General features: G+C 37.3%; 1 protein-coding gene and 1 long non-coding RNA gene across 2 annotated transcripts in view; one reads left to right on the top strand and one right to left on the bottom strand.

The window, feature by feature from the left end:
* The window catches only part of MYO1E (myosin IE), a 93,431-nt gene that overhangs the window by 56,283 nt on the left and 11,831 nt on the right, over window positions 1–25,317 (top strand). Inside the window, exons 11-24 of the mRNA XM_075160209.1 lie at window positions 43–123; window positions 510–596; window positions 1,848–1,934; window positions 3,110–3,277; window positions 4,063–4,148; window positions 4,745–4,826; window positions 5,667–5,773; window positions 9,665–9,763; window positions 13,567–13,711; window positions 17,743–17,857; window positions 18,561–18,730; window positions 19,165–19,310; window positions 24,285–24,431; window positions 25,117–25,274. Coding sequence (XP_075016310.1) covers window positions 43–123; window positions 510–596; window positions 1,848–1,934; window positions 3,110–3,277; window positions 4,063–4,148; window positions 4,745–4,826; window positions 5,667–5,773; window positions 9,665–9,763; window positions 13,567–13,711; window positions 17,743–17,857; window positions 18,561–18,730; window positions 19,165–19,310; window positions 24,285–24,431; window positions 25,117–25,274 — 1,678 coding nt within the window. The remainder of the gene's footprint in view (window positions 1–42; window positions 124–509; window positions 597–1,847; window positions 1,935–3,109; window positions 3,278–4,062; window positions 4,149–4,744; window positions 4,827–5,666; window positions 5,774–9,664; window positions 9,764–13,566; window positions 13,712–17,742; window positions 17,858–18,560; window positions 18,731–19,164; window positions 19,311–24,284; window positions 24,432–25,116; window positions 25,275–25,317) is intronic.
* Window positions 1–25,317, bottom strand: part of LOC142086772 (uncharacterized) — a 33,256-nt gene that overhangs the window by 4,550 nt on the left and 3,389 nt on the right. The window contains exon 2 of the long non-coding RNA XR_012675249.1: window positions 22,149–22,257. This is a non-coding gene — a long non-coding RNA (uncharacterized LOC142086772). The remainder of the gene's footprint in view (window positions 1–22,148; window positions 22,258–25,317) is intronic.

Genomic DNA, 25,317 nt, shown 5'->3' with positions numbered 1-25,317 from the left:
ATAAACTACAATTTGGTTTACATTTTGTTTCTGTTTTATTAGTCTATTAATAAGGCTATGGAGAAGGACCATGAAGAATATAACATTGGTGTCCTTGATATTTATGGCTTTGAAATATTCCAGGTAAGGCAATGCAATACTCAGGGTTTGAGCTGATCTGACCTGGGAGAGTTTTTGTTACTTAGACGGGAAAAAATCCAAAACAGAAAAAAAAAACCCCAAATCTTGTGGCCAGAATGAAACAAAAAAAAACCCCTCAACCCAGCTTCTTGGACATTGAGTTCTCACTGGTAACGTCTCACTTAATAAACACAAAGTGTTGAATAAACTTCAAAGAAACTAGGTCATTGATCTTAAAAGAAAGATCTGAGATTACACAGAATGTCTATAAAGTTAGCAACCCATCCATCATTGACAGTGTTTCTTTGAAGCTTATTGCCAGCATAAGAAGTAAGAATTATTGTATATAAAGCATGAGACTAATTCTTGAATTGTTTCATTTTCTATAGAAAAATGGTTTTGAACAGTTCTGCATCAACTTTGTTAATGAAAAACTACAGCAGATCTTTATTGAACTGACACTGAAGGCAGAACAGGTAACCAGACATTTATTATTTTTGAATTCATAAATGAGCTATTGCTTTTTCAACTGGTGGAAAAATTGAGGTTTCATCATCTGCTAACAATAAAATTTGCCTTGTAAAGCAAGACAGAAAAAAACCCTTTGTTGTTGGCTAACCCTAAAACTGTAAACCACATCAGCTACAGACATTTATTGTCTAATACAGTGGTACAGGAGTGAGTCCATCGTACAGTGTACTAACGCAGTCATATGACTCTGCCCAGGCTTGCTGCATATTCTGACTCACTGTCAGAAATGGAAAACTGCAGCCTGGTTCCATCCCTGTGCTTTCATTGGGCACGACACACACAGTTAAATGGGAATACTTTTCTTAATTTCCTCCACACCCTTTTTTTTTTTTTAAATATGTATGAATGAAATAGATTACTGAGACAAATGCAGAAATACTTCTGAAAGTATTTGCAGTTCTCTGCTCACAGCCTTACTGCAAAATCTCACTTTACATGAATGTGAGCTTCTGCATGGGAGGGCAGAGAGAATGCAGCTGAGACAGAAGCATTGTGTACCGTATGAGCTCTGGCCTGGCACCAACTTCAGGACAAGGTTTTCAAGAATGCACACACACAATTGCCTTTGTATAAAAGTAACTGATCATTGCAGTTAAGCACACAAATGACCTGCTAAGTGTCTAGCTGAACTCATGTGTATGCAACTGAGTGGGTCAATTTAATCAAATTTTAGTATGAATTTTTTCCCCAGTCAGTCTCTAGATGTCTTTATGGTTACAGTAATTGTGTACAGCGATAAAAAGTAGAGCTGCGTCTACATTTCACGTGCATTTCTAAACGTGTTGTTTTGGGGGTCTGATCCTTGATGTGCCTGTCACAATCTTAATTTTTAAAAATAGATTAGGGAATGGATGCTTAGGTGCACTGTCAAGATACTGTAAAAATCACTTTGTTACTATTTGCAAAGTGCTTTGACAATAAATGCACTGATGAAATATTCCTGCTTTTCTCAGTAACTACTTAAGGGCTATGAATGACAAAACAATGTGTGGCGAGAACAGAGAAGGATTCCGATTCATCTCGTAGGCAGTAGAGAGCTGGATTAGGGTCATTTCTCCCACCTACTCCCAGTCATATATTTGACAAGTTTTTCTGATCATGAGTAGCGCAGAGTTTGTGTATATGTAGTGCATTGTAAATCTAGTGCTACATCCACGGTGCAAAGGAGTATTTGCATCTTTCTTTTTACTTAACAGGAAGAATACGTGCAAGAAGGAATTAGATGGACACCAATAGATTACTTTAACAACAAAATAGTGTGTGACCTTATAGAGAACAAGGTGGTAAGTATTTAGGACAAGCAGATGGAAAAAACAACAAGATTTTTCTCTGAAGTATTTGGGCAACTGCTTTGCTGTCAAGAATGTTCATAGGAAAAATGCAAATACTGTTGTTCCGTTACTGAGTCATACTAAGCCTATATATAAATCTTACATAAGATGTCTTCTAAGAGCTCTAAGATATATGTCATCTAAGATATATGTTATCTAAGATATCAACCAAAAAGAGAACCATAAGATAGCATAATTGATGTGTAACTAAAAAATATAATGATGGAAATTAAAATGTTATCCACCTAAATTTATCATGAACTTCATGACATATTCTACTGTACATCAGATAAGGCTCTCTGTGTCCCTGGGAGATGTATTTCAGTTTGGGGAAGCTACAATACCAGCTTCCTTTTGAGGTACTGTCAAAATTAAGCAGAAACAAGCAAAGAGGAAGTATTAGGAAGTGTTGTAGATAAAAGAAATTTTGTGTCTTTGCTCCACAGTATGTTCTGCAGTTTAAAGTCTTTATGTTCTAATTTGGGGTGACAACAAATGTTGAGTTGTCCTTTAGGACAGAAGTAGGTTGTTTTTCAGCTAGTTCTTTGTAGTCATGTAAGCCAGATAATTTTAACAGTAGTTCAATTACCATAGTTGACTTGTGCTTAAATGCACATCAGACTTTGCCCGTCTCCTATCTGTATCAGGATAACTAGGAAGAGGATAGGCTTTCTGTCACAGTCTTAGATATTTAGCTCTAAGTTCGTCAAACTACAGCATGTGAGTTTAAACACTTAACTCAGACATGGGTTTATTTTTTGGTGGAATGAGAAAGACTGCTGCTTTGTGAAGGAATTAAAAACTAAAACAAATATTGGGCGTTTGGGGTGTGGTTTGTTTGGTTTTTTTTTTTTTTTTTTTTAACAGCAATCATTGTTTTCCCCATCATTTCGCACTGTCACTATCATTACACGAAGTGGCATCTCTCCTTAAACTATTTGCATGCTTGTGTACAAATTAATCTCTACTGTGAACTCTACTGATTGGAGGGGAATTCTTCCTGCTGTGACTTTGCTCTAGTGTTTTTGTAGCAAAGATAATTTTCTGTTTGGGGGGAAAAACTGGCATCATAATTTTTTTTTCCTCACTTCTTTTGCTGTTTTTGTTACTCTTCTCCAATGCATTAGAATCCCCCAGGGATTATGAGCATTTTAGATGATGTGTGTGCCACAATGCATGCAGTGGGAGAAGGAGCTGACCAAACACTGCTTCAGAAACTCCAGATGCAGATTGGGACTCATGAACATTTCAACAGCTGGAACCAGGGATTTATCATTCATCATTATGCTGGAAAGGTAATGTGGAAAATCATCACTGAATTCTGCATAATGTATTTATAAAGAAAAAGAACAGTAATGAAAGGAAGGGGGAACCCCTCTAAAGGGCTGTTTTGATTTTAAATAGCCAGATTATCTCAGGAGACAGTGTCCTGCTTTCACAATGTAGGGAGCTTAGAACAAATATGCCCTAACATATGTCCCTGACTTAGGAGAGATGCATCTCGGCCTTGCTGCTATCAAACATACTAACCACAACTTAATAAATAAGTGCCCCCAGTCTTTTATTAATTATAATCTTAATTGTTGGTTATAGTAGCAGTATATTTAAAAAATTTGGATCTAAAAATGATCCTTAGGTGATGATATACCAATAAAGCTGGGAATATAATGTACAGTTCTATCTTCTTTGGGTATATTTCTCAGACTATTCATGATTTACTGCAGTTATAGTTGATAACAGTAAACCTTTATTATGCAAAAATTTTTCTTCAATAAAATTCAGTATTAAATTCACTTTTGTCGTATTCCATTCACTAGCTCCATAACAGTCTTTTTCACTGAATTTAAATACATGGATGAAATTCCTTTGTTTGTTGTGAAAGAGTTAACTTAATAATATATTGTCCTGGTTTCGAAACCATGACATATATGCAAGGATTTAGTGATCATTGTAGTATCTTTAAGTTATACCAGACTAACCAAAAAGTTCAGACCAGCTACTGATGAGGACAGAATTTAAATTTTCTTTAATTATTGGGTTCTCAACTTACCACAAACAATCAATTTCCACCTTGGCCCAGGTATCTTATGATATGGATGGATTCTGCGAGAGAAATCGGGATGTTCTTTTCATGGACTTGATTGAACTCATGCAGAGCAGTGATTTGTACGTAAGCAAAACTTGCTTAAAGCTAGGAATAACATGTTAGTTCAGATGGATGCAGAGGTCCTGACTTCTCTACTTCGCAACTTGTGAACTCATTTATATAAAAGCGGAAATAAAACATCACTGCAGTAGAACAGTATCACTTGCATTGTATTGACCTTCGTTTTCTGCATATCTGTATAAGTAAGGTACTGCAGTGTCAGAATCAAATGGTATAATGACAGCCATTTGTTTTGGCCTCAAACAAGGCCATCAGGGATTTGGCATTCTCTCAGAACAGGCACTGTTTTAACATAAAAAGTAACTTTTTTTGTTTTGTGTTTTAATTAATCGATGCTTACTTTTTAAGAGCGTGTTTCTTCGAGTCTAGAAGTCTGGTATCATGTCTTCCAAGGCTCATTAAAATAGCAAGGGATCTCTATGAGGAATGAAGCTCATGGAAAATACTAATCTTAAAATAGATTTGATATAACTCCAGATTAATAGAATTAGCTATTTATATTCTGCTCAACTATCAACTTTTACAGCATATTCCTTGACATTCCTGCATTGAATTGTTTTTCTACGCTAACACTATTTTATTAATTCTTTCCTAGGCCTTTTATAAAGGCTCTGTTTCCTGAAAATCTTCAAGTGGATAAGAAGGGCCGTCCTACCACTGCAGGCAGTAAAATCAAAGTATGTCTGATTTTGCTGTGTTAGTGTGTGCATATATGGGTGTGTGTTTGTGTATGGATACCTAAATAAAAACAAAAGTAGTCTTTGCTGTTTTTTACTGTCCAGAAGTTTTTAAAGATTGTGATCAAGATACTCCTGATGTATAAGCGATGCATTGTTTCAGCTGTTAGAATCATGTTTTGCCCTGCATTACTGTTCATTAAATGTTTTGCTCAGCTGCATTCTACAGCAGTGAATTTTCCAAACGAGCAATTGATGGTAGTGATAATAGCACTTGCATGTGCATAATGAATGAGCCCCTTCACTCAGCCACTTGATGTCCTACAATTAACTACAGATAACTGGTCTCTTTATAGTGCAGAAATGCAGCAGGGCCTAATCCAACGCCCACTGAAGTCAACAGAAGTCTTTTCTACTGACCATAATGTGCGTTGAATAAGGCAGCAAGTGTTAGAAGGCGAGCATCTTTTTGGAGACTGGTTGTAAAATATATGCTTAGATTACACACTTGCAGACTTTGGAAATCGATATTTTATCAACCTCTTTCCTCATATTTCACCCTGATAGTCAAGGTCACCTGATGCATTCCTTGCCAATCCGTATTTCTATATAATAGTTTCAATATATTACATAGCTGGAGATAATGGTGCCTTCTATTTACTGATACATTTGTCATGAGGTGCATATTATCCCAAGACACTTTGGTTGTTCTGGAGAAAGACCAAAGTCAACTGGATCCAGTCAACTGAATCATCAGCAGATGGTTGATAGTCTTTAGAATTCTCTCACAGGATCTACCCTGTTCCGCTCAGATCCTATTGTTTTCCCTCAATTTTACAGAAACAAGCAAATGACCTTGTTGGCACCCTGATGAAGTGTACACCTCATTACATCCGCTGCATCAAACCAAATGAAACAAAGAAGTCTCGAGACTGGGAGGAGAGCAGGTATGAATAAGCGGAGTACTTGATGAGAAACAGTGCTAATAGTCAAAAAAAGCCACAAAAAATCATAATTTGTAATCCTACAGCCTACAGACAAACAGAATTAGATACTCTAAAACCTTCAGAAATGAAATCTGGCATGACCTCTCCTAAACTTTGAAGATAACCTGTGGTCACTTGGTCTAAATCAGCAGTTAGTATATGCAGTTCTTAGCTTTTCTCATAGCAGTTATGAAAATCAACATTTGCATAACAGTCACAGAGTTGGTATATTAAAGACTCAGTTTTCCATGTAGAATTTGCACACCAAATGCACTATACATCAATTCTAACTTTTGCTTTATGCTTTGAAAACAGCTTTTATTAGGCAGCTAGAAAGCCAGCAGGATGTCTCTATCTACTTTTATGTATCAAACTTACCAAAAACTCTCTATAGCCAAGAATGTAGAAGGTGCCTCTGACTTTTTAAAGAGCTGGCTAATGAAATTTAAGAGAAGTCACTAGAATATCATATCGGGTGGTTATATAGACATTAAATAGATGTCGAAATCATCAGTTTGGTTAACTGCATCTCTTTTAAGGCATCCTTAACTATATATCATGCTTTATAGCTCTTCATATTATCTGAAAAAAGATACTCTTCTTTTTTGCACTGAGGTAGGTGATCAGTACTGTCTGTATACTATGTGAGGTCCTAATATAGATAACATTTATTACTATATACCAAGTAGTTTCGGTATTGGTAAAAGTGCTGATAAAGCAAGTGGTTATTTTTATCACAGTGAAACAACTTGCAAAGTCTGATAAAAAGCATTCTTGACCATATCAACAACACACCAGAATTCACTTCCTGCCATTTGGCATGCAGACTAACACAATTACATGCAGATGTAGAGCACTTACAGAAGCCACAATTGGGACTGTACTTGAAAGGGTCATTTAGGTCTTGGCAGTAGATGTAGACCCTCTTTCTCTAGCTTTTCCACCCCTGAAAATCCTACTACGCTGCACTTAATTTTCCACAGACGCTGGGGTCCAAAGGAGGGAAGTAGGTGATCCTGGAAAAAGTATGTCTAAAACTTATAACTATAAGTTGAGGGGCTTTTAAAATCAATCATTTACATATTGGAAAACAGGCCTATTATTGTGGAAGCTGTTGCTAGGAAACCAATGAAACAAACAAACAAAAAACTAGTCCTGAGAAAAAGCCAGCTTTCAGTAAACCCTTTCTGGAGCAAAACTGGGCAAGATTTCTTCTTGTTATCCCATAATGAGGATGGTATTTGGCAAATGCAGCAGCTACTGATAACAAATGCAATACAAAGGATTGTATACTATCAAACTCAGACACAAATGGAAGTAGTTCTTATAATGGTAATCCTTCATCCCTGTTTAAAAATCCTAACATTCTCTCCCATTTCAAACTATGATTTCCCCATATATTATACCAGGACCTCACATAAGATACATATGCTGTAGCAGTGAGTGACATGTCTGGGGAAGAGAAATTTATATGCATATGATGACTCAAACTTAAGTTTAGTTTTTTTGTTTCATGATTTTACTGTGAGAAAGTTCTGTGTTGAGGGAAATAAAAAACATAACTGAGTTTGTGATAGTTTGCTGAATGTTGGTTTAGCGTTTTTTGTTTTCTTCTGTGATCACATAATGCTGTATCATACACATGCTGCCATAGTCAATGTGATGGGAGTAATATATCTAATCTGCTTATTGGTAGCATGTTACCAGACAATAAAAATGTTACTGAAAAAGGAAAAAAAACCTTCACAAAGCCTGTCTTACTTCATGCTCGCAGAAGCCATGTCACTCCAGCTTTGTACTGCTGTTGAATAATTCCAGAATATTTAGCACTGAAACATAGACCTTGTGTAATATCTAATCCTCGTATAATACCTTAAGTTATTCCAAAAATTGGGGTGTTCTTGAAACGTGTTTTTGTTCAGGTCCTGGCACAGCCACTTGGACGTGTATTCAAAATTGCTGCATTAGCTGAATTCCCAGACCCTGACCTGCTTGAGGTTGATGCCTGGAGGGAAATTTTTCAGTGTGCCTTTTCTCAGAAAGAAAAAGAAAAACAGAAAAATGTCTCAAATTCTCTGTTGCTGGACACTAATACTGGCAGGACAGTAAGAAAATAGGAGTAATACTGTTGCTCCAGTGCATTATTCCAGATGTGAACAGGAGGGAAAGCTATGTAACAGGAAAATGTATTTTTGTCCATCAACTTTCTACTGTACCAGAATTCTTGGAGTGGGTACAAAATATATTTTATTCCTTGAACACAGCAAGATAAAAATGTGCATTATTCTTTATTATAAGCTAAAAGAGCAGTATCACTCCTCATTTAGTAAAATACCTCTCATAAGTGTTCTTTAAAAAGAAGAAATAACTGAAAGGCTTTTGTCATTTGTAGCATGGGATTTCAAAAGTTTTTTCCCTTCATACTATGAGTCATGTGAAAAGAATGTCTCCACCAAAAAAAGGGAAAAAAAAAAATCAATGGGCAATACACTTTATATTGAAATTCAACGTTTCAAAACAGCTAGAGAAATAACATTGAATTAACCAAGTTTTTCAGGATTTGAAAAATCTTTTGTAAAATCAGAGAAATAGTAAGCAAAACAAAATTAAATGGCTCCTTACAGGCTCACTTTTTTTGATTATATGTAACGAAATGCTCTTTTATATATTTTTGTTAAACTTGCAGGACTAAAATCTTAACAACTCTTAGATTTCTGACTGAAAGCTAAAGCATCTATAATTTGCCCTATAAAAGAACAGCAACAGAAGCCCCTGAACACCACATTTCAGAGTTAAAAACTGACATTGCCTTTTCCAGCCACATGACTTAGATGAGGAAATTAAGGAAACGCAAAGGAAAACTGCAAGAGTTTTAGATTGTTAAGGAAGCTAACTGAAATTCTTCAAATCAAATCTTCAAGCATTAAATAGTAGACTAGGAGGATATGTAAGAAGGAACATAAAATAATGTACCGCAGCTCCAGAAAGAGGAAGAGGTGCCAAATGGAAGCTTTTTTTTCCTTTTGCTGTTTTTCTGCTTTGAGATTCATGGGGGCATATTTGTTCCCTGTTTAGAACCTAAATGAACGTGTTTTGCATGGGGGAACTGTAATGGTGTTGGGGTAATGATGTTTCAGTTCACATGTGCAGCAGAGTCCCTCCACAGCCATTAACACTTTTCGTGGGGCTGGCACCGGCTCAGTTTTTGTTTGTAATTAAAGTATGCCATGAACAAGCCTACCAGGCATGCTTTGCCTATCCTCAAATTCTTCCTTTGCAGCATGGTAAAATTAGAAGGAATGCTAGCTTATCATGAATATACTGGCCTGGCTTTCTTCTTTCTGATTCTTTGCATAATGAAAGTGTGGCATCTGGGGCTTTCTCCAGCCATCAGATTTGGTCCTTTCTCCAGAAAAACCAAAAAAGGGCTACTGTGTGCTGTTGAGCTATGTAAAACATAGCTGAAACCTACAATAAAAGAACACAAAACAATTTCCCACTCCCTTGGATACCAGCTATGTAGTTGTATAGGTAATAGTTACTTGGCCTTTTATGGGTAATAATACTAGTTAAGAAATTCATACATAAACTAGTTAGGAGATGGAAAGTTAAACTCGGAAAAAATACTAAGGTAAACTTGCTACATATATTTCAATAATGTAGTCTACCTGCCTTAATGTTCTTCCTACCATGCAGTGTGCATGGTAATGTGCAAGAATAGATTCATATACCTGTGCATGAATTTTAGAAGTCACTAGTCTTTAAACATGATGTGGACTTTTAAGAATACCTCAATTCACAAATATGCTGAAATAAAATGGATTGTAAATCTTGCATTGTTTTTGTCCACAGGGTAAAACATCAAGTGGAATACTTAGGTCTGAAAGAAAATATTCGAGTAAGAAGAGCTGGCTATGCTTACAGGCGGGTTTTCAAGAAGTTTTTGCAGAGGTAGGGTAATACTCATTTTGAAGTATTACAGCACAGTTTTTTTACATGATGAGGAGGAAAACAAGAAGTTGCAAGTTTTGAAAGCTTCTCATCTCCCACTTACCCTGTCCTTTTTCCCCATTTACCTTGCTCACGATCTAGGTTACACAGAGATTTGAAAGTGTCTTAAAGACTGGCTTTGTGTCTTTGAAAGTCTTCATTTTTCTGTAAACTTGCCTAAGACCTCAGTTCTTTTTGTAGTGCTATGAGAGTGTTCCTCAAAGTTAAAAAGAGTTAAGGGAACTCTTAACTCATTTATGAGCTGCAGAGCCTGGAATCTGAGTGTCTAACTGGTAGCCTTTGTTTAAAATGTTACTGCTCTAGCTCTCCCAACTCTTCTTTCCCAATGACAGGAGATAGGTAAAGAAATACTTGCCTGCTGTTCAAGTGTAAAGAGTAACCTTAGCTTAAATTGCTTGTTATATCCTTCCACTGGTGTTCAAATAGCTGGGAATGGTTACAACTCAAACCACTGCAGCTGCTTACTGAATGAAAGCAAGTCAGAGCTCTGTAAGATCAATCCTTTTTTCAATGTCTTAGGACCAGCTGTTAAGATGATTAACTACCTCCACTAGTTAATGAAATCCTCTTAAATAAGAGCAATTTCAAGATTTATACAACATTTAGCTTCTGTTTTTTAGAAAATTGAGACACACAGCTAATAAATGCCCAAACCAGGGCATTACATGACAAATCAGCTTTTGTTAGAAGTCTTTGTGTTACATTTGAGAATATAAAACAAAAAACCCAATCAGTTGTTGCAAGGAATGGAGTATAATTAATCAGACAGCATAGAACAAAGCCACTGATAATACTTCATGATAATACAGAGAATGTTCTAATCATCTAGTGATAGACAGACCTAAAATATTTTAAAGTATGGACTCAATTTTCATTATGGAACAATTTTAAATCCCTTTTTCTTCACAATCTTCAAGCCCAGACATATAAACATGAATATGCTTCAGGTTGCATTACTTAACACAGACTGTTGCCGAGACAGAATAACAGATTAATAATGTGTCTTAAAACTAGTCTCCACAGTTGTTGAACACTGATTGTAAGGGCTGTGCAGGTCTAGAGATCTGCCTGAGAGGTCAGCACAAAGGAAAGCTACATGGTACTTCTGGAAGGTGAATAGATTTCTGTATTTCACTTTATATGTAGAGATCCACAGGCAACTGAAACCATTCTTTATGGAATTCATCCATTTGTTTCAAATTAGTCTTGTTAAATTTAGTATTTTGTTATGAGTAAAACTCTTCCTGCAACCTTTCCATTCACAGTTCCCTAGCATCCAGAACAAGCTCTGTTCTGACACCCTGAGTCAGTGTGAGTAAAAGTGGGCTGAGGCATGGGATGGACAGGAAATGCATGCTTGTACACTTGTTTTCATTGGGTGTTCCTTGGCAGCTCCATATAAGTGGAGATTTCTGGGCTGAATAGACTTTTATGTACAAAATTTACATTTGCATGCAAAAAGCCACAGTCACTGAAAAAGCCTATGTGTTTCAAAGCATAACCAATCTGAAAGCTGAACTCCATACTCCCATATTTAGACATAGAACCTAACTGCTCACTGTGAATTTATAATAGATAATTTTTGGGGGGCAGTCATGATTTGAAATTGTTTCGGAAGCATTTTAAGAACACACTTATTACTTCTGCCAAAATCCTCTGTAAGATCGAATTACACAAGCTTGAAAAACCTAGGTACGTGGATATTGACATGACCCGTTTAATGGGAAGCATGCACAAGGACGTTAGAGCAAAGTGCTATTTCTGAACAGCAGTGAACAATGATAGAAGTGTCATGTTATAAAATTGTGAAATGCTTAATTGGTGCATGTTACAGAAAAATCTGTTTCTTCTGCCCTGCAGACTTGTCACACCAGTAAAATGTATGAAGTTAATTTGAGTTTATGAAAAAGGAGAATTTCAAGTGTATTCTTATTTTGTACCCGAGAGCTTTACTTACATTAAAAGGTCTTAAGTCATGTTTTCCCTGTGTGCCCTCCTTTACAGCTCAGAAGATGTAGGAAAGCGTTTTGTAACATGCTGAAATGTAGTGTCAAATTCTGTTGTGTGGAAGGCAGCAGTTTCAAATGCCTTTATTAACATCAGCTCCTTTAAATTCAGACTTGCTTAGACCCACCTATACAGCTATACTGTTGGCGGTACGTGATGAACCTGCAAAAGAGGCTGTTAATTAAATAAGCTGGGAGTTCCTTTAACTTACAACTTCTACTAGGTTGCATCTATTTATCCCATAATACTGATAAATTACATAAATATGTAAGTGTACACACTGTCTGTAAACATAGATTATGTATAATATACTTCTATCTTTAAGATGGTATAAGAGCTACTTTGTTACACCATCATGCATAGTACTGGAACATAAGATAGCTTTCTCTTTTCATATACTTGCTATTCAGAGGTGTTTGGTTTTTGTGATACATTCCTTTTTAACTGTTTGCTATTTTTCTTTGCGTGGTGTTGTTATTTAAGTTGCATGACACTGTTTCTGCTTCCTGGCTGGATAACATTTTAGATATGACAAGAATGAGTAATGAACATTCCCTTAATGAATTTTCTAACAATTCCTTGTGTGATTTTTGAGAACATTTTATTAGGAGCTGCCTAAATCTTCTTAAGAAACAAGAACTTGGGAATTACAACAAACTGAACTCCATACTATATAACTTCTTTCATTAGCTGAATAGTTTTACTAATAAGCATGATTTAGTTTATATAACTCAAGTATGCTTAAGGCATTAAAAAAATTGTCAAGAGTGAAGAACATAAAAGATTTGGGGGAGAAATTTGTCACAACATATTTAGCTGTTCTCCAGTCTCATTGTCAAAGGAGTCTAAATAGCTGCTGCTAGAGAGTTACTTATCCACAGACACGCTGAGGCAGCTAAAGCTCATCAGTGCTCCTTGGCGGGCAGTGGAACAAGGCAGCTTTGTAACTCCAGCCTGGCAATTCCAAAAGCCCAAGTTAAGCCTGAAAAAGTGGACAGTTTAAAAGGGGCTGCAACCTGGCACCCACCTCATTTTCAAGGTTTAGAGAGAATACTATGAGACAGAAGACTACTTTTCCTATCAAAGACATGGTATCGAAGCACTTCCCTGCCTCCTTCTTTAGCCCTTTGTGTGGTCAATTCCCATGTTCCCTCCAGGTAGCACCAACATCACTATATCTTCTCTCTTGTACCAGAGGCCAAGCCAAAGGCTTTCCGGGATAAAGCCAAGAATGGCTCCTTGCTAAATGCAGACCAGCTGTTGAACAGGTGGGTTAGGAGCATGAGCTGGCTACTTGCTTAGAAACACAAAAGGCCTTTGTAAGAGTAAGACAGAGAAGGCTTGAGTGGGAAATTGGCCACATGCTTGGGAATGAATCTAGAATATGAGGGGTGTAGGTACTTAAATCTGGACCATAAGTCATTGCTAGTAAATAACCTTGCCCTGGACTTAAAGAGATCACAGCAGAACTTTCTGTAATTAACTACTGCAGTTACCAGATAGTAACTTAGCATCTGGAAATGGGAGACTCCTGGACACTGTTGCCCTTCTTATTGCAGTTGTTTGGTCTTGCTAAACAAGTAACATCTTAATACTGTGCATCTTCCCACACTCCAAGCTTCTGTAAGTCCTGCTGAAACTGTCAACCCTCCCCCCAGGGTAATACTGACTAAGAGTCAGTGGTATTCTGCTGCTGTTTGATGTCAGGTTTTAATCTCTTCTCCTTGGTGGTTAAGGTACGCCATTCTGACCAAAGCAACCTGGCCTTCCTGGAAAGGAGAAGAGAAACAAGGAGTTCTCCACCTGCTTCAGTCAGTCAACATGGATCCTGACCAATACCAGCTTGGGAAATCCAAAGTCTTCATCAAAGCTCCGGAGTCTGTAAGTGTGGCAGAACATGAGTCTTTAAGTATGAAACTGTTTTGCTGAAATAAAAGGCCTGCCCACTCAGAAGTTGAGCATCAATATCTGCTAAGGTGGGAGAAGCATAAGAATATAAGTCAAGCTGGACAGGTCTATCACAGGTGCCTCGAGGCTGTACAGGGGTTCTAGGCACTTTTATAACAGGCACAGTACATAAGGACCCTGCGTGATTTTGACACTAATATGAGGAGCATTAAATGCATCAAGAAGAGGAGAAGGGATAGAAGATGCTTTTGTGTCAGGTTGCACATGGTGACATAACATCAGGGAATCTGTCATATGAAGGAATATCATGGCATGAAAACGTATCTATGACCATTAGCCCAAGAAAATAGGTCCTTTTCTCAGTTCAAGAACTACTGATGAAAGTAGAATAGCCCCCAGTTATAGTAAGGATATTTTACGCATCATTGTGTAAATCGATGTTCCAGAATGACTGCAACTTGAAATCCCATTCAGGGAGAACATTAGGGAGGCATCATAAGGCTGTTTTTGTCCTGTGGCTACTAAACTGCACAAAATCTGCTGGAAAAAAGTTTTCTTACATCACTATCCAGGAAAGTTGTCAAGGAAAAAACTATGCTCTACTCAACATCATGTATTCCTTTTATCAGAAGGAATCAGGCTTAGTTTGTATAGTATACCTTGCAGTTGAGCATTAGGTGGTTTCTTGGTGCTTTACCTGAAGTTACATGTCAAAATAAAAGCAGAATACTTCTATTGCTATCATTTTCTTTTCCGGAAACATATTTTTTTGCTCTGTAAAGCAGCAGTAATTCAAGCAGTGACACTGCTGTGCCCAATCACATGGGAAGATCTTTGTTAAAGGGAAAAAGATAATGCGTCTCCAAGTCGTAATAGAAATTGTGTTGTTTCTATGATAAATAGGGTAAGATAGTATCATCTCTGTTCAGGAATAATGGGACTTTACATTCCTGCCATGTGAGAGACGTGTTTATGTAATAAAACATATAGGGTTCAAGATGTAGGTTAAGGTGCACGTTGGCAGAGCAGGAAATTCTAGTATAGGTTTAATCCTACCTAGTCATTGCAAGCAACACCTTAGCTAGCCAACTATGAGGAAGTGTGAGCTTTATCTGCCTTCCTCTGTAGCACAGGCCATGATTTATTTTCTAAGATTATTGGGGAGTTTTGTCTTACAAAGTCGGTGTGATAGCCTTGGACATTAGTGGATGTCTTTGATATCTCTTCTTGTGACATTACTTAGTCCTTTATTGATGACCTCAAGTTTATTATAGGGTGGTGGCGAGTTCACATTCTGATGAAGTATCTATTTGAATTAATACAGACAACTTAGTTGCTTGTAATTACAAGGGACCAGAATTAGTAATTTTAAGTAACATCTTCCAGTCTGTGTTCATTGTCTTACACTGTAACAAACCTGATCTTCTTTTCACTGTGAAATTATTTTGCATCCATCCATTGCAATTAGTTACAAACCAAATAAAATTTCAGTTTGGGAGATAAACAATTAAGGGAAGAAACAAAGTAATTGTTGTGTGATGGCTGCTTTCTCGACGTTATGCTATTTTATGGATAAATCAATCCAAAATTTTAAAGTATTGTTGTTTTCAGTTTTATGTAATAAATCATATAAGGAACTATTTTCCTTTCCTGGCTGCTGAAATACCCTAAGTGTGGTATGTTTGCCCTTTATAAAAGCACAGATTTTCAGCAGCCATATCTTCACAAATGGGGTGGGTCTTAGTCCTGGTTTTTTTCAAAGAAAGAAATGACATAATTTGCTGGTGTCTGTCTTCTGTTTAATAACCAAGTGGCAAGTGTTCATATAGGATTGATGGTTCTAGTTCCCCTTCACTCTGAAGTGACCAAAATGTTAATGTTCTGTACCCCAACATCATATGCTACTAGGTTGTTTCCAAGAGGAAGAAATTTTTTCCAATGGATGCATCTTCCCATTCTAAGGCATTTTTGTAATACTAAGTCCTGGTTGCATGTATATGCCATTTAATGGCATATCTGTGAGTTTTACTGAAGGGCAGTTCTACAGGTTAAGACAACATGAGGTTGGCTGGAAATAGTAAATTTTTTTGGGTTGCATTTTGATTTTAATTTAAATTAATGCTTTCAATTACTGTATACATTTTCTTTAAAAATTTATTTTTTGAAAAAACATGAAATCCATTTTTAAACAAGTACTAAAAATAGTCTGGGCCTTTTTCATTTTAAGTTGAAAATTTTTCTATGAGCTCAATATTCTAAAGCTTGATTTATATCCTTTCGTATCAAAGACAATCATCTCTCATCTTACATTACTAAAAGTATTGGCTAGGGTTATATTACTTTTGAGAAAAATCTTTTAAATGGTAAATAAAAATTTTTCTTTCTACCACCAAAAAGACCACTGTTGTGGTTAATTAGATAAAAATACTTGATTTGCTCAGGAGTGTGAGCAATACGTATATATGTAATACATATATACATTATAATACATATTTTAGGAAAGAATTTATACAGTATTTTTATTTTATAACTTACGAACCGTATTTTAACTCGGTGTTTTCATTGAACTTCCTTGATTGTGACCTTCAGCTGCAGGTGATAGACTATTTTGCATTGAGATTTTGCAGTTAGCATTATTGTTAGAGAAATAAATGGTGAGTGTTCAGGACAGTCGACATCAACATTGTTACTGTAACCTGAATTGCACAAAGGCTTGATCGTGCCGCTGCTGAAGCTGAGGAAGTTTTTGCATCAGGAGCACTCATACCTGTGTGCTGAAACCCTATCTAGTGCTTGTGTGTTTGTGAAGAGTTTTTTTTTTTTAACAAGTTTGCTGTCGATGGAGAGTTGCCAACTGTGAAATAAGGTTTTATGGGTGGCAGAAAGGAGGCTTCATTATTTACATTTCCATCAAACACCTGAATAAATAACTCTGTACAAGAGCAAGTGAGGTTCTGCGGAAATGGTTTGCACTAGATCAAGTTTCCTTTTTAAGATCAATATGAACAACACTATTTTTCTAGATTTGCATGGTTTAGGGCAGCCAATTAAAAAAAAAGGATCCTAAAGCCCAGGTTTGCTTCTTGATATACCTGTTTTTACTAATTTTACCTCTTTTGAAAGCTAGAAGAAAAGTACTTATGAATATTTAACACACAGTAGAGGGAAACAATAAGCAACAGTCATGTCAGTGGAGTGATTTAGTACTGTAATTGTTAGCCAAATGCTTGTGCTTCTGATGAGACAAGAAAACATTTAACTGAACTTAAAGTATGTAAAAGGCTATAGTGAAATAATGCTGTATCCTACAATAATTATGAAGTTGTTCTAATGCATTAAATTTACATATATTTTAGTGGGACCTGGGAAATGCTCAAAAAAGGGGATGCACCTTCCATTTCCTTTTTGATATAATCAGCATTTCCCCTTGAATTCTGACAACATTTTAGACCCAAAAATCTTACTATGTCATACTGAAATACAAGATCATAGTTGTAAATCCTGCAGCCAGCTGACAAGCTTCACTGCTGGGAAAGAATGGAGCCAATGGTCACGAGAGTATGAGATTCAGACAGGGAAGAAAGTTGCATGAGAACACAGGGCGTTATGTTACACATTGCACAGATCCCCATAGACATGGTAAGATTCTGACAAGAGAAATGTGAATTTTGGAGAATGTGAAGATGGAGGCTGGATGGATGCCCAGTGGAGAACCTTGAGTCGTACCAGTAGAATATTTCAGGGAGAATCCATATTCCTCTTCCTTCATCATTTGGTATCAAGATTAATGGGAAGACTGGTAAGAGCCAGAACCACTCAAGCATCAGAGATTTCCTCCAGAAAAGGTTACCTTAACATTCTGATCTCAGATCCCATAGTTGTGGAACAGACACCAGCTTGGATCTAGAGTGGAATGCACTGGAAAGTTGTTGAAAGTAAAATATGGCTTTTTCTTGAACTTTTCCTGTAAAATGTTTGACCCACCCTACTGTCTCTTTGCACAGCTATTTTTGTTAGAAGAGATGAGAGAGAGGAAGTATGATGGGTATGCCAGGGCCATCCAGAAGGCATGGAGGAAGTATGTGGCCAGGAAAAAATACGTGCAGATGAGAGAAGAAGGTAGGTCCTAACTTCTGATGACAGATATTTCATACATGGTTCCAGGAACAGAAAGAGTGCCACAAGAGATGAAGGAAATATCTCCCTCTCTCTAGAGCAAACCATTGCATTGCAGATGACTCTCTAGGAATGACTGCAAATTGTTGGACCCCTAAGGTACCACTGATGAGGTTGGCTGCTCTGCATGCATAGATTTCTTGGACTACCCAGTGTTTTGCTCTCAAAACAAAGCCAGACTCGGTAGGACAGAGATCAGGGATATTCCAGGGGAAGTGAAAAAGGAAAGGCTTCCCACAGTTATACAGGACTTAAATGGTCTGTAGATGATACAAATCAATCCAAGGACTGTAATGTTTAGTTGCATGCATGTCCTGGGTTATGTGAACGAACAACGTTCTTGGTTTGGAAGAGTTAACCTTTAATTCCCAGCAATGAGTGAGAAATTCCTTAGTTCCAGAAGTGCTCCCGATTTGTCAGAACTACTGAGCTTGCCATCAGTGTATTTCATTAGGGATGGATTTAATAATCACATGGATCCTTAAATAAAGGATTAGTAGCAGTGCTTCACTATTTTTTCCATATTACAAACAATTTGGTTATCACTTCTTCCCAAAAAGTTCTGCTTGAAACAGTTAACTCTTTCAGACCATGAGTTTAGAAAATTCAGTAAATTTTTAATCAATGTTTATTTTTGGTATTTAAGCATCAGATCTACTGCTGAACAAGAAAGAGAGAAGACGGAACAGCATTAACAGGAATTTTGTGGGAGATTACATAGGCATGGAGGACCATCCAGAGCTACGCCAGTTTGTGGGCAAACGGGAGAAGGTTGATTTTGCAGACACTGTAACTAAGTATGATAGACGGTTTAAGGTAGGTTTAAGAGCAGCGTCCACTGATAACTTAGTTCTGCTATGGAGTTACAGATGTCTTTACCATCCTTTAACAGAAACTCCACCATGTTAGTGTCATACCATCTAGGATACCAGCTTGAAAAAAGAATCTTTGACCTAAAAGACACCTAGTGAAGCAGTTACACCCTTGTGATTGGAACATTGCCATTGTCAAACCTATTGTCCCAGGATGAAGGCTTTATGGGACTTGCTGGGCAGAAAGCTGCTTTCCTGTCCTGTGCAATCTAACTCTGAGGTCGTGTGATTAATTACATCAGTATTTTTTTCGCTTGAACCAAAGACTAACAGTATTGCCCCAAATCATAGTACATTATATGTCTTTGGAACAGCATCACAGCATTAGTGCATTGATCACTGCATAGCTATGTATTTTCAAACAATTTTGTATTTCAGAGTGTGAAGCGAGATCTTGTCCTCACTCCGAAGTGCATATACCTGATTGGGCGTGAAAAGATAAAGCAGGGTCCAGAGAAAGGCCAAGTGAAGGAAGTCTTAAAACGAAGAATGGAAGTGGAGAGAATTCTTTCCGTTTCTCTAAGGTGGGTACCTTGAAAATATCTTCTCATTGACAGGGGGGAAATAAGTTGATTGATGAAGGGTGAATTTCTTAAGCTGTATTAATTGAATCTTGTAAACAAAGAAAGCTGAAGCCTTATTTTCACTCCCAGCCCTAGTAAGTGTGTTACAGCCATAGATGTTTATGCTTATAGCCAACACACATTTTCTGAGTAGTTATTAAAAAGTTTCACTTACACTGGGTCTCACCTACATTTTGGTGTGTCCCCCAAAATGTATTCTGTGATGCATATATTCACCATGCACAAGCAGGTTCTAGTAAGTTTTGGCTCAAGCGTGTATCCCAGAAATAATTCTTACTTTCGGAAGTACACCTTGTACGTGCCCACTGCTTCCTAAAGGGAGCTAGTAAAACCTTTATTTCTAGTTGGATTTCACATCACTTCTGTTGACGGATTGTCAAGCCAATGCCAGATTGCAGGAAATATCTGAGGTGTCCACACAGAGCTGAGAAACCCAGTTAGGTGAGCAAAAACAGGAAGAAACTGCTCATGAGACCAGTGGATTCTTGCCTATATCATTTCATCCCTTTGAAGATGAGTGAATGAAGTCTCTGGATACCTCTGCATTTGTTATTACAGTTTAGCAGAGCTGGTAGCTGAATATAACTTAATACAAACGAATACCGATCCAGGGCAACAAGTGTACTTTAAATATTGAAATAAATTACTATTTTAATGAAATACAAGTCTACTCTTGAGTACTGTGTATTGATAGCTACTGCAAAGGTTTTTTAGTATATGCTTATAAAACGTTACCATTAGCATAGCCAGAAGTCTTCTCACAGACATTATCCAGTACTTAAAACCAGCAGATTTCACATTTTTGCAGAATTCTTCACAGCCATTTCAAGATTAGGGAAAGGCCTGCAAGATGTGTCTGCTCACAGTACCATTTCCAAAACCTGTGGTTTATTTATTATACATCTTTATAACGAAAGCGGCAACAAAATAACTGCAGTAGATCTAGGTTAAAGACGAGAGTGGAACCTGTCTTTTTAGTGCTCCGAGTTTGGACTGTGTTCTGTGCAAGCCTTGAACAGATTGCAGCCAGACGCTTCAATTGGGCCTGTAGCGTTCCAAAGGCATAGTCACATTGAGTCAGCTAAAAGAATGGCTGCCTGCCAAGTTAGTGAAAGCTGTTACACTCCTCTCACATGTAAATATCAGTTCCACAGAACCTTCTGAAGCAAAACCAAATGTGCTTAGTTCAGAGGAAGTATGTATGTTACATTATGTCTAATAATGTTTTGAACTTAGCTTATTGGTTTTCATTTTGTTGTAAAAAACATTGGGGTTTGTATATGCTAAAAGTAGATTCAGAATTACAAGCTATCAAACTGTCCAGGTATTCCTCCAAAACCAAACCCTAAAAAACCCATGGGGTCAAGAGGGCTTTTCCCTGTTACCAAGTTAGTATGACCCGAGTTCAAAATGGGTCTTAATCGAGGGATCTCTTAACTCTGTATTGAAGCGGCTTGGTAGTAATACAACGCTCTGGCTGCAGAGGCTGTAAAAGTTACTGCTTCTCTTGAATCTGAGATAATCTTGTCTCAGTGACAAGAGCTAGCACTTGTAATTTTTAACAGTCTTCAATTAGTAAAACTAGAGTGAAACCTTCATTTAGTACGTGTATTACCTACTGTGTATTTTTGGGGAAGAAAAAAAAAACAACAAAAAACCCCAAAACAGTTTTTCAGACATCAGACTCAAAGCAAAAATTGTGTTAGCTCTAACGTGCATTCTCTCATGTGTTTTCAGAACTCCAGTTTGTTGTCCCTATAGTTTAAATTTTCTACTCCTCTAAGATAATTGATTTCTGACTGGTTTTGAAGTGAATCTTAAACCTCTGCACTGGAAGAAAATAATTGCAGTAACATTCTTCATGAGCTTATCCAGAATGGATTTAGTGCTGTTCTTTATTGCAGCCTCAAAGTTTTATAAGTTTCAAATCTTATTTGTTCTATTTTTCATGCAATATTAAATTTTAACTAAATCAATACAAAATGAAATACATTTTAAATGGAAGGGGAAGAGAGGATAACTGGATTCTTGCATTGCTAGCTAAACAATATCTCAAGAAAACCATGCGCAGTATATTGATGTAAGCTTGTATCAATACGCTTATACATAACAAAGGCAGAATAATCAGCACTATTGACATGTATTAACAGCAATTAACACTACATAACAATTTGAATTACTAAAGGAGTTGCAATTTAAAGTGCAAATGCCCAACTTGGAATTTGTTCAGGGTGCTGAGAATGACAACCCATACTGTCATGGAAATGTTCTTGCATTTTTAGTAACAATAAATAACTCAGCATTATAATTCATCTGATAAGGAGTGACAGAGGACATCCTAACAGTACTGTGAAGTCAGACTCTTTGCCAAATCAGCAAAAATAGGACCACTGACTGGATAATATTTACTGTAGGTCTTGGGCTTTTCTTACACCTCTTGTTCAGAACCTTGCTGAGGCTCCAGATTTGCCTGATGGTAGGAAAGGTCATGCTCTTACGCTATTTTTATAGATCTGTTATTGCTATTTTGAATACTAATTAGGTAAGTTTGTAGTTTCATACACCTTTTTCCAAACTATGGGAAAGATTTCACAATTTAAAAGGAGATTATGGAGTGCACAGGTGGCAGGCAGATTTTTAGAAAAATAGGCAGCGATACAACTCATCCTTTACCTGATGTCTCAAGTGGGTTAGAATTGTGTTTTCATATCTGACAGTCAAGAGCATCTCTAGCAGCACTATGAAGCTATTTTTAATTCTGCATGAAAAGGTACTCACAGTCTGCAGAGGAATTCATAGTCTTCAGTAACCAAACGAAAAGTGAGGGTCAGAAAGCAGGCCTGCTTCCCCCTTTCAGATTTATAGAGTCAGCAATCAGGCAAACCAGCTGGGAGAGGAAGAGGGAGGAGCATGCTCAGAGTGGAAAGGTGTTGATTGCTAAGTAATTAGGATCAGAAAACAGTGGTGAGGGTTCCTTATGTGCTATCATTAATTTACTTTCGGAGTTACTCTGAAATGTTGAAGCAATGCATGCATAGATTTAGGTGAGGTACCAGCACCTTCTTCGTGTGATGTATTGCTATGCAAGCCATTGAAAGAAGCTGTTTCTTAGTGATAGGTATGTAACTTTGGCTTGCCTTCACCTGGCTGCCAAAGCCACCTGCCTGATTTTCCACAGCCTTAAGCACTGCAACGCAGATGTTCACACTTCTGAGTTACGTATACTGTTTTTTAGAAAAAACGGTGAAAACTCGTAATGAATGCTAATTCTAAATCCAACAGGATTTGAAAGGTCCATTTCTCCAGAGAGAAATGCAAACTGAGAGTGCCTTATTCACTTAGTAGATGATATCTAATGTATTGAAATAAATTGCTATTATAAAATAGTATTTTTTTATATTGGTAGTAACAGCAGCACACTGACCAACAACATTGACAAAAGAGCAGAGAAGCTTGGGCTTCAGACTCCCTGCAGCGGACTAAACAACCATGAAAAGGAGCCACGCATTTTCTGCCAGGAATACCTAACAATATCTAACTAATGCTTCTTTCTTCATTGGTTGTACTCCATTTTGTGAAATACCACGCTGGTGATGCAATAAGGTTACGCAATTCTCAGCTCTGCACAGTTGTCAGAAGCCCTGTGCTGTCTCTTTTCCCAGGCACACATTTTCCTACACTAGCTAGCACTCAGGTGGCTGCATGGGGATATGGATGAGACATTGAAAAGTAAGGGAAGCAGAAAATTAATCTACCAGGAGAGGGCAGGGGATGGATTCTAGCATGAGGGAAGGAACAGAAATGTGCATGAATAAAAAGGGTGAGGGGCAGAGGGAAGACTGCCCCTTCTGACAGCACAACAATGTTAACTTGATTTAAACTGGTTATGAAATCACACATAAAATTAGAGGTTTCTTGTCACTTCTAATCCAATGCAAATGTGGATCCCTCCATCATTATGCTCCCACCATTTTCTTGTGATGGGCTTCCAAGCTCATCCTGTGGGATGCTAACCAGCTTCAAAATACCATTAGTTTACTGTGGAATCAGCAAATTGAACCAGAGCGTCCTATGGTTGCTTATATGCTATTCAAGTCAGGAAGTGGGGACCCATGGCCTCCATTTTCAGCTCTTAGAGTTTTATTTGGAAAGCTTTCTTAATACCTCTTTGTAGAGAGGATGCAGAAGCAGACAGGCACCAATGTAGTTATAGCTAGGAAGTATGCCAACATGCTGTTAAAAGGAAGAACGATACACACATAAACAAATTACAAGCATGCTGGAACAATAGTAATCCTGGCTAGGACGTGACAGAACTGTTCTTGCTGTGGGGACTCTGGAAGGGCAGAAATCAGCCTTGCAAATTACTGATGTGGTTATAATTTTCTGTGAAGTGGTTTGCAGCATCTTCCGCAGGTGTAAATAGGAGTTGATCCAAAGGTGGCAATGGAACCCAACACGTGTGGTTTTTATACCGTGCTAAACCAGTCCAAGCGAAAGCCAGTGGAAAGTTGAAAGCTTTCGTTCCGAATTCGCTTGCTTTGGGTTTCAGTTTTACTTCAGTAACCTTCAAGTTTCCAATTCACCTCTAATCACAGGGTTTGCTATTATTGAAGAGATGGACTTTAATTATAACTTTAATAGCACGTGTTCTTTTGATAACAGTAATTACTGTAAAATCACTAAGTAGCGTTCCTGTCTCTCAAAAAGTATTGTTTCAGATATTCCATTATCAACTCCTGAAAAAAAACCCAAACCTGTTCTCAGAAAGCAAGACTCTATAATTAATGCTGCTTGGACTTTCTTACGCTTTTAAAAATTAACCATGAGTACTCTGCAAATGTCCTTATAATGCTGGCTGTATTTGCTGATGAAATTTTAATCTGAATGGTATATGCTCTGATTTCTTTTCAGCACAATGCAGGATGACATTTTCATTCTACACGAGCAGGAATATGATAGTTTGCTTGAGTCGGTCTTCAAAACTGAGTTTTTAAGCCTCTTATCAAAACGATATGAAGAGAAAACACAAAGAAAACTACCTCTGAAATTTAGCAATACGTGAGTTATGTTTTTTCAATGGGCTTTTAATAAATAATCTTGCTGCCAAGGCAAATTGAGTGAGTGCTAGTTATTGAGCAGATGGATAGTGCGGAAATGCTGGGAGAGAATATATGTGTGCGTGCACGTGGAAAAAAATTTAAATTGGAAAGATTGAAGTATATGTATGCAAAAATGTTTACTCCCAGAACATGCACAAGGCCCACTCCTAAAGCATATATTGGCATATACATGCCCATGTATATACATATTTATACACATCTAATGTATATATACATCTAATGGTATATACAGAAGAATGTTTAGGAACAGAGCACTCTAGCTTTCTCCAGTAGAGTCTGATGTTTGACGGCAGACACGTCTCTTACTCAGACCTTTTCTCAGACCTTTTCACATTTTTCCTCAAAGCTCACTGTACTCTCTGTCCTCTCCAGGGCATCTTAAACTTCCTTTGAGTAGCTCTACCAGGAAAGTTAAAACATCAATTAAGAACATTTTTTAAAAGCATGAAAAAGAGATTTAATTGGGTTGTTTATGTCAGCTAAGTCACTTGGGGAATACAGATTCTCAGTTTAAGCTTTTTATTTTTATATTTCTAAGTTATCTGCTGCCAAGTGGTATTGTCCTGATTTGACATAGAAATGCTTTCTGTTTTTTCATTCATGTGTTCATGTGCTTATATTAGACTTGAAGTGAAGCTGAAAAAGGAGAGTTGGGGGCCCTGGAGCAGTGGTGGTTCTCGACAAGTGCAATTTATGCAAGGCCAAGGAGATATAGCCATTCTCAAGCCAAGTAATAAAGTGCTGCAGATCAGCATCGGACCAGGGCTACCAAAGAATTCCCGTAAGTATGAATTTCCTTTAGAAATTAGTGAATGATTTAGAAA

Source organism: Calonectris borealis, chromosome 11 (genome assembly GCF_964195595.1).
Source record: "Calonectris borealis chromosome 11, bCalBor7.hap1.2, whole genome shotgun sequence".
NCBI lineage: Eukaryota > Metazoa > Chordata > Aves > Procellariiformes > Procellariidae > Calonectris > Calonectris borealis.
Note: the sequence above shows the minus strand (reverse complement) of the source record. Positions and strands in the feature narration are given on the sequence as shown.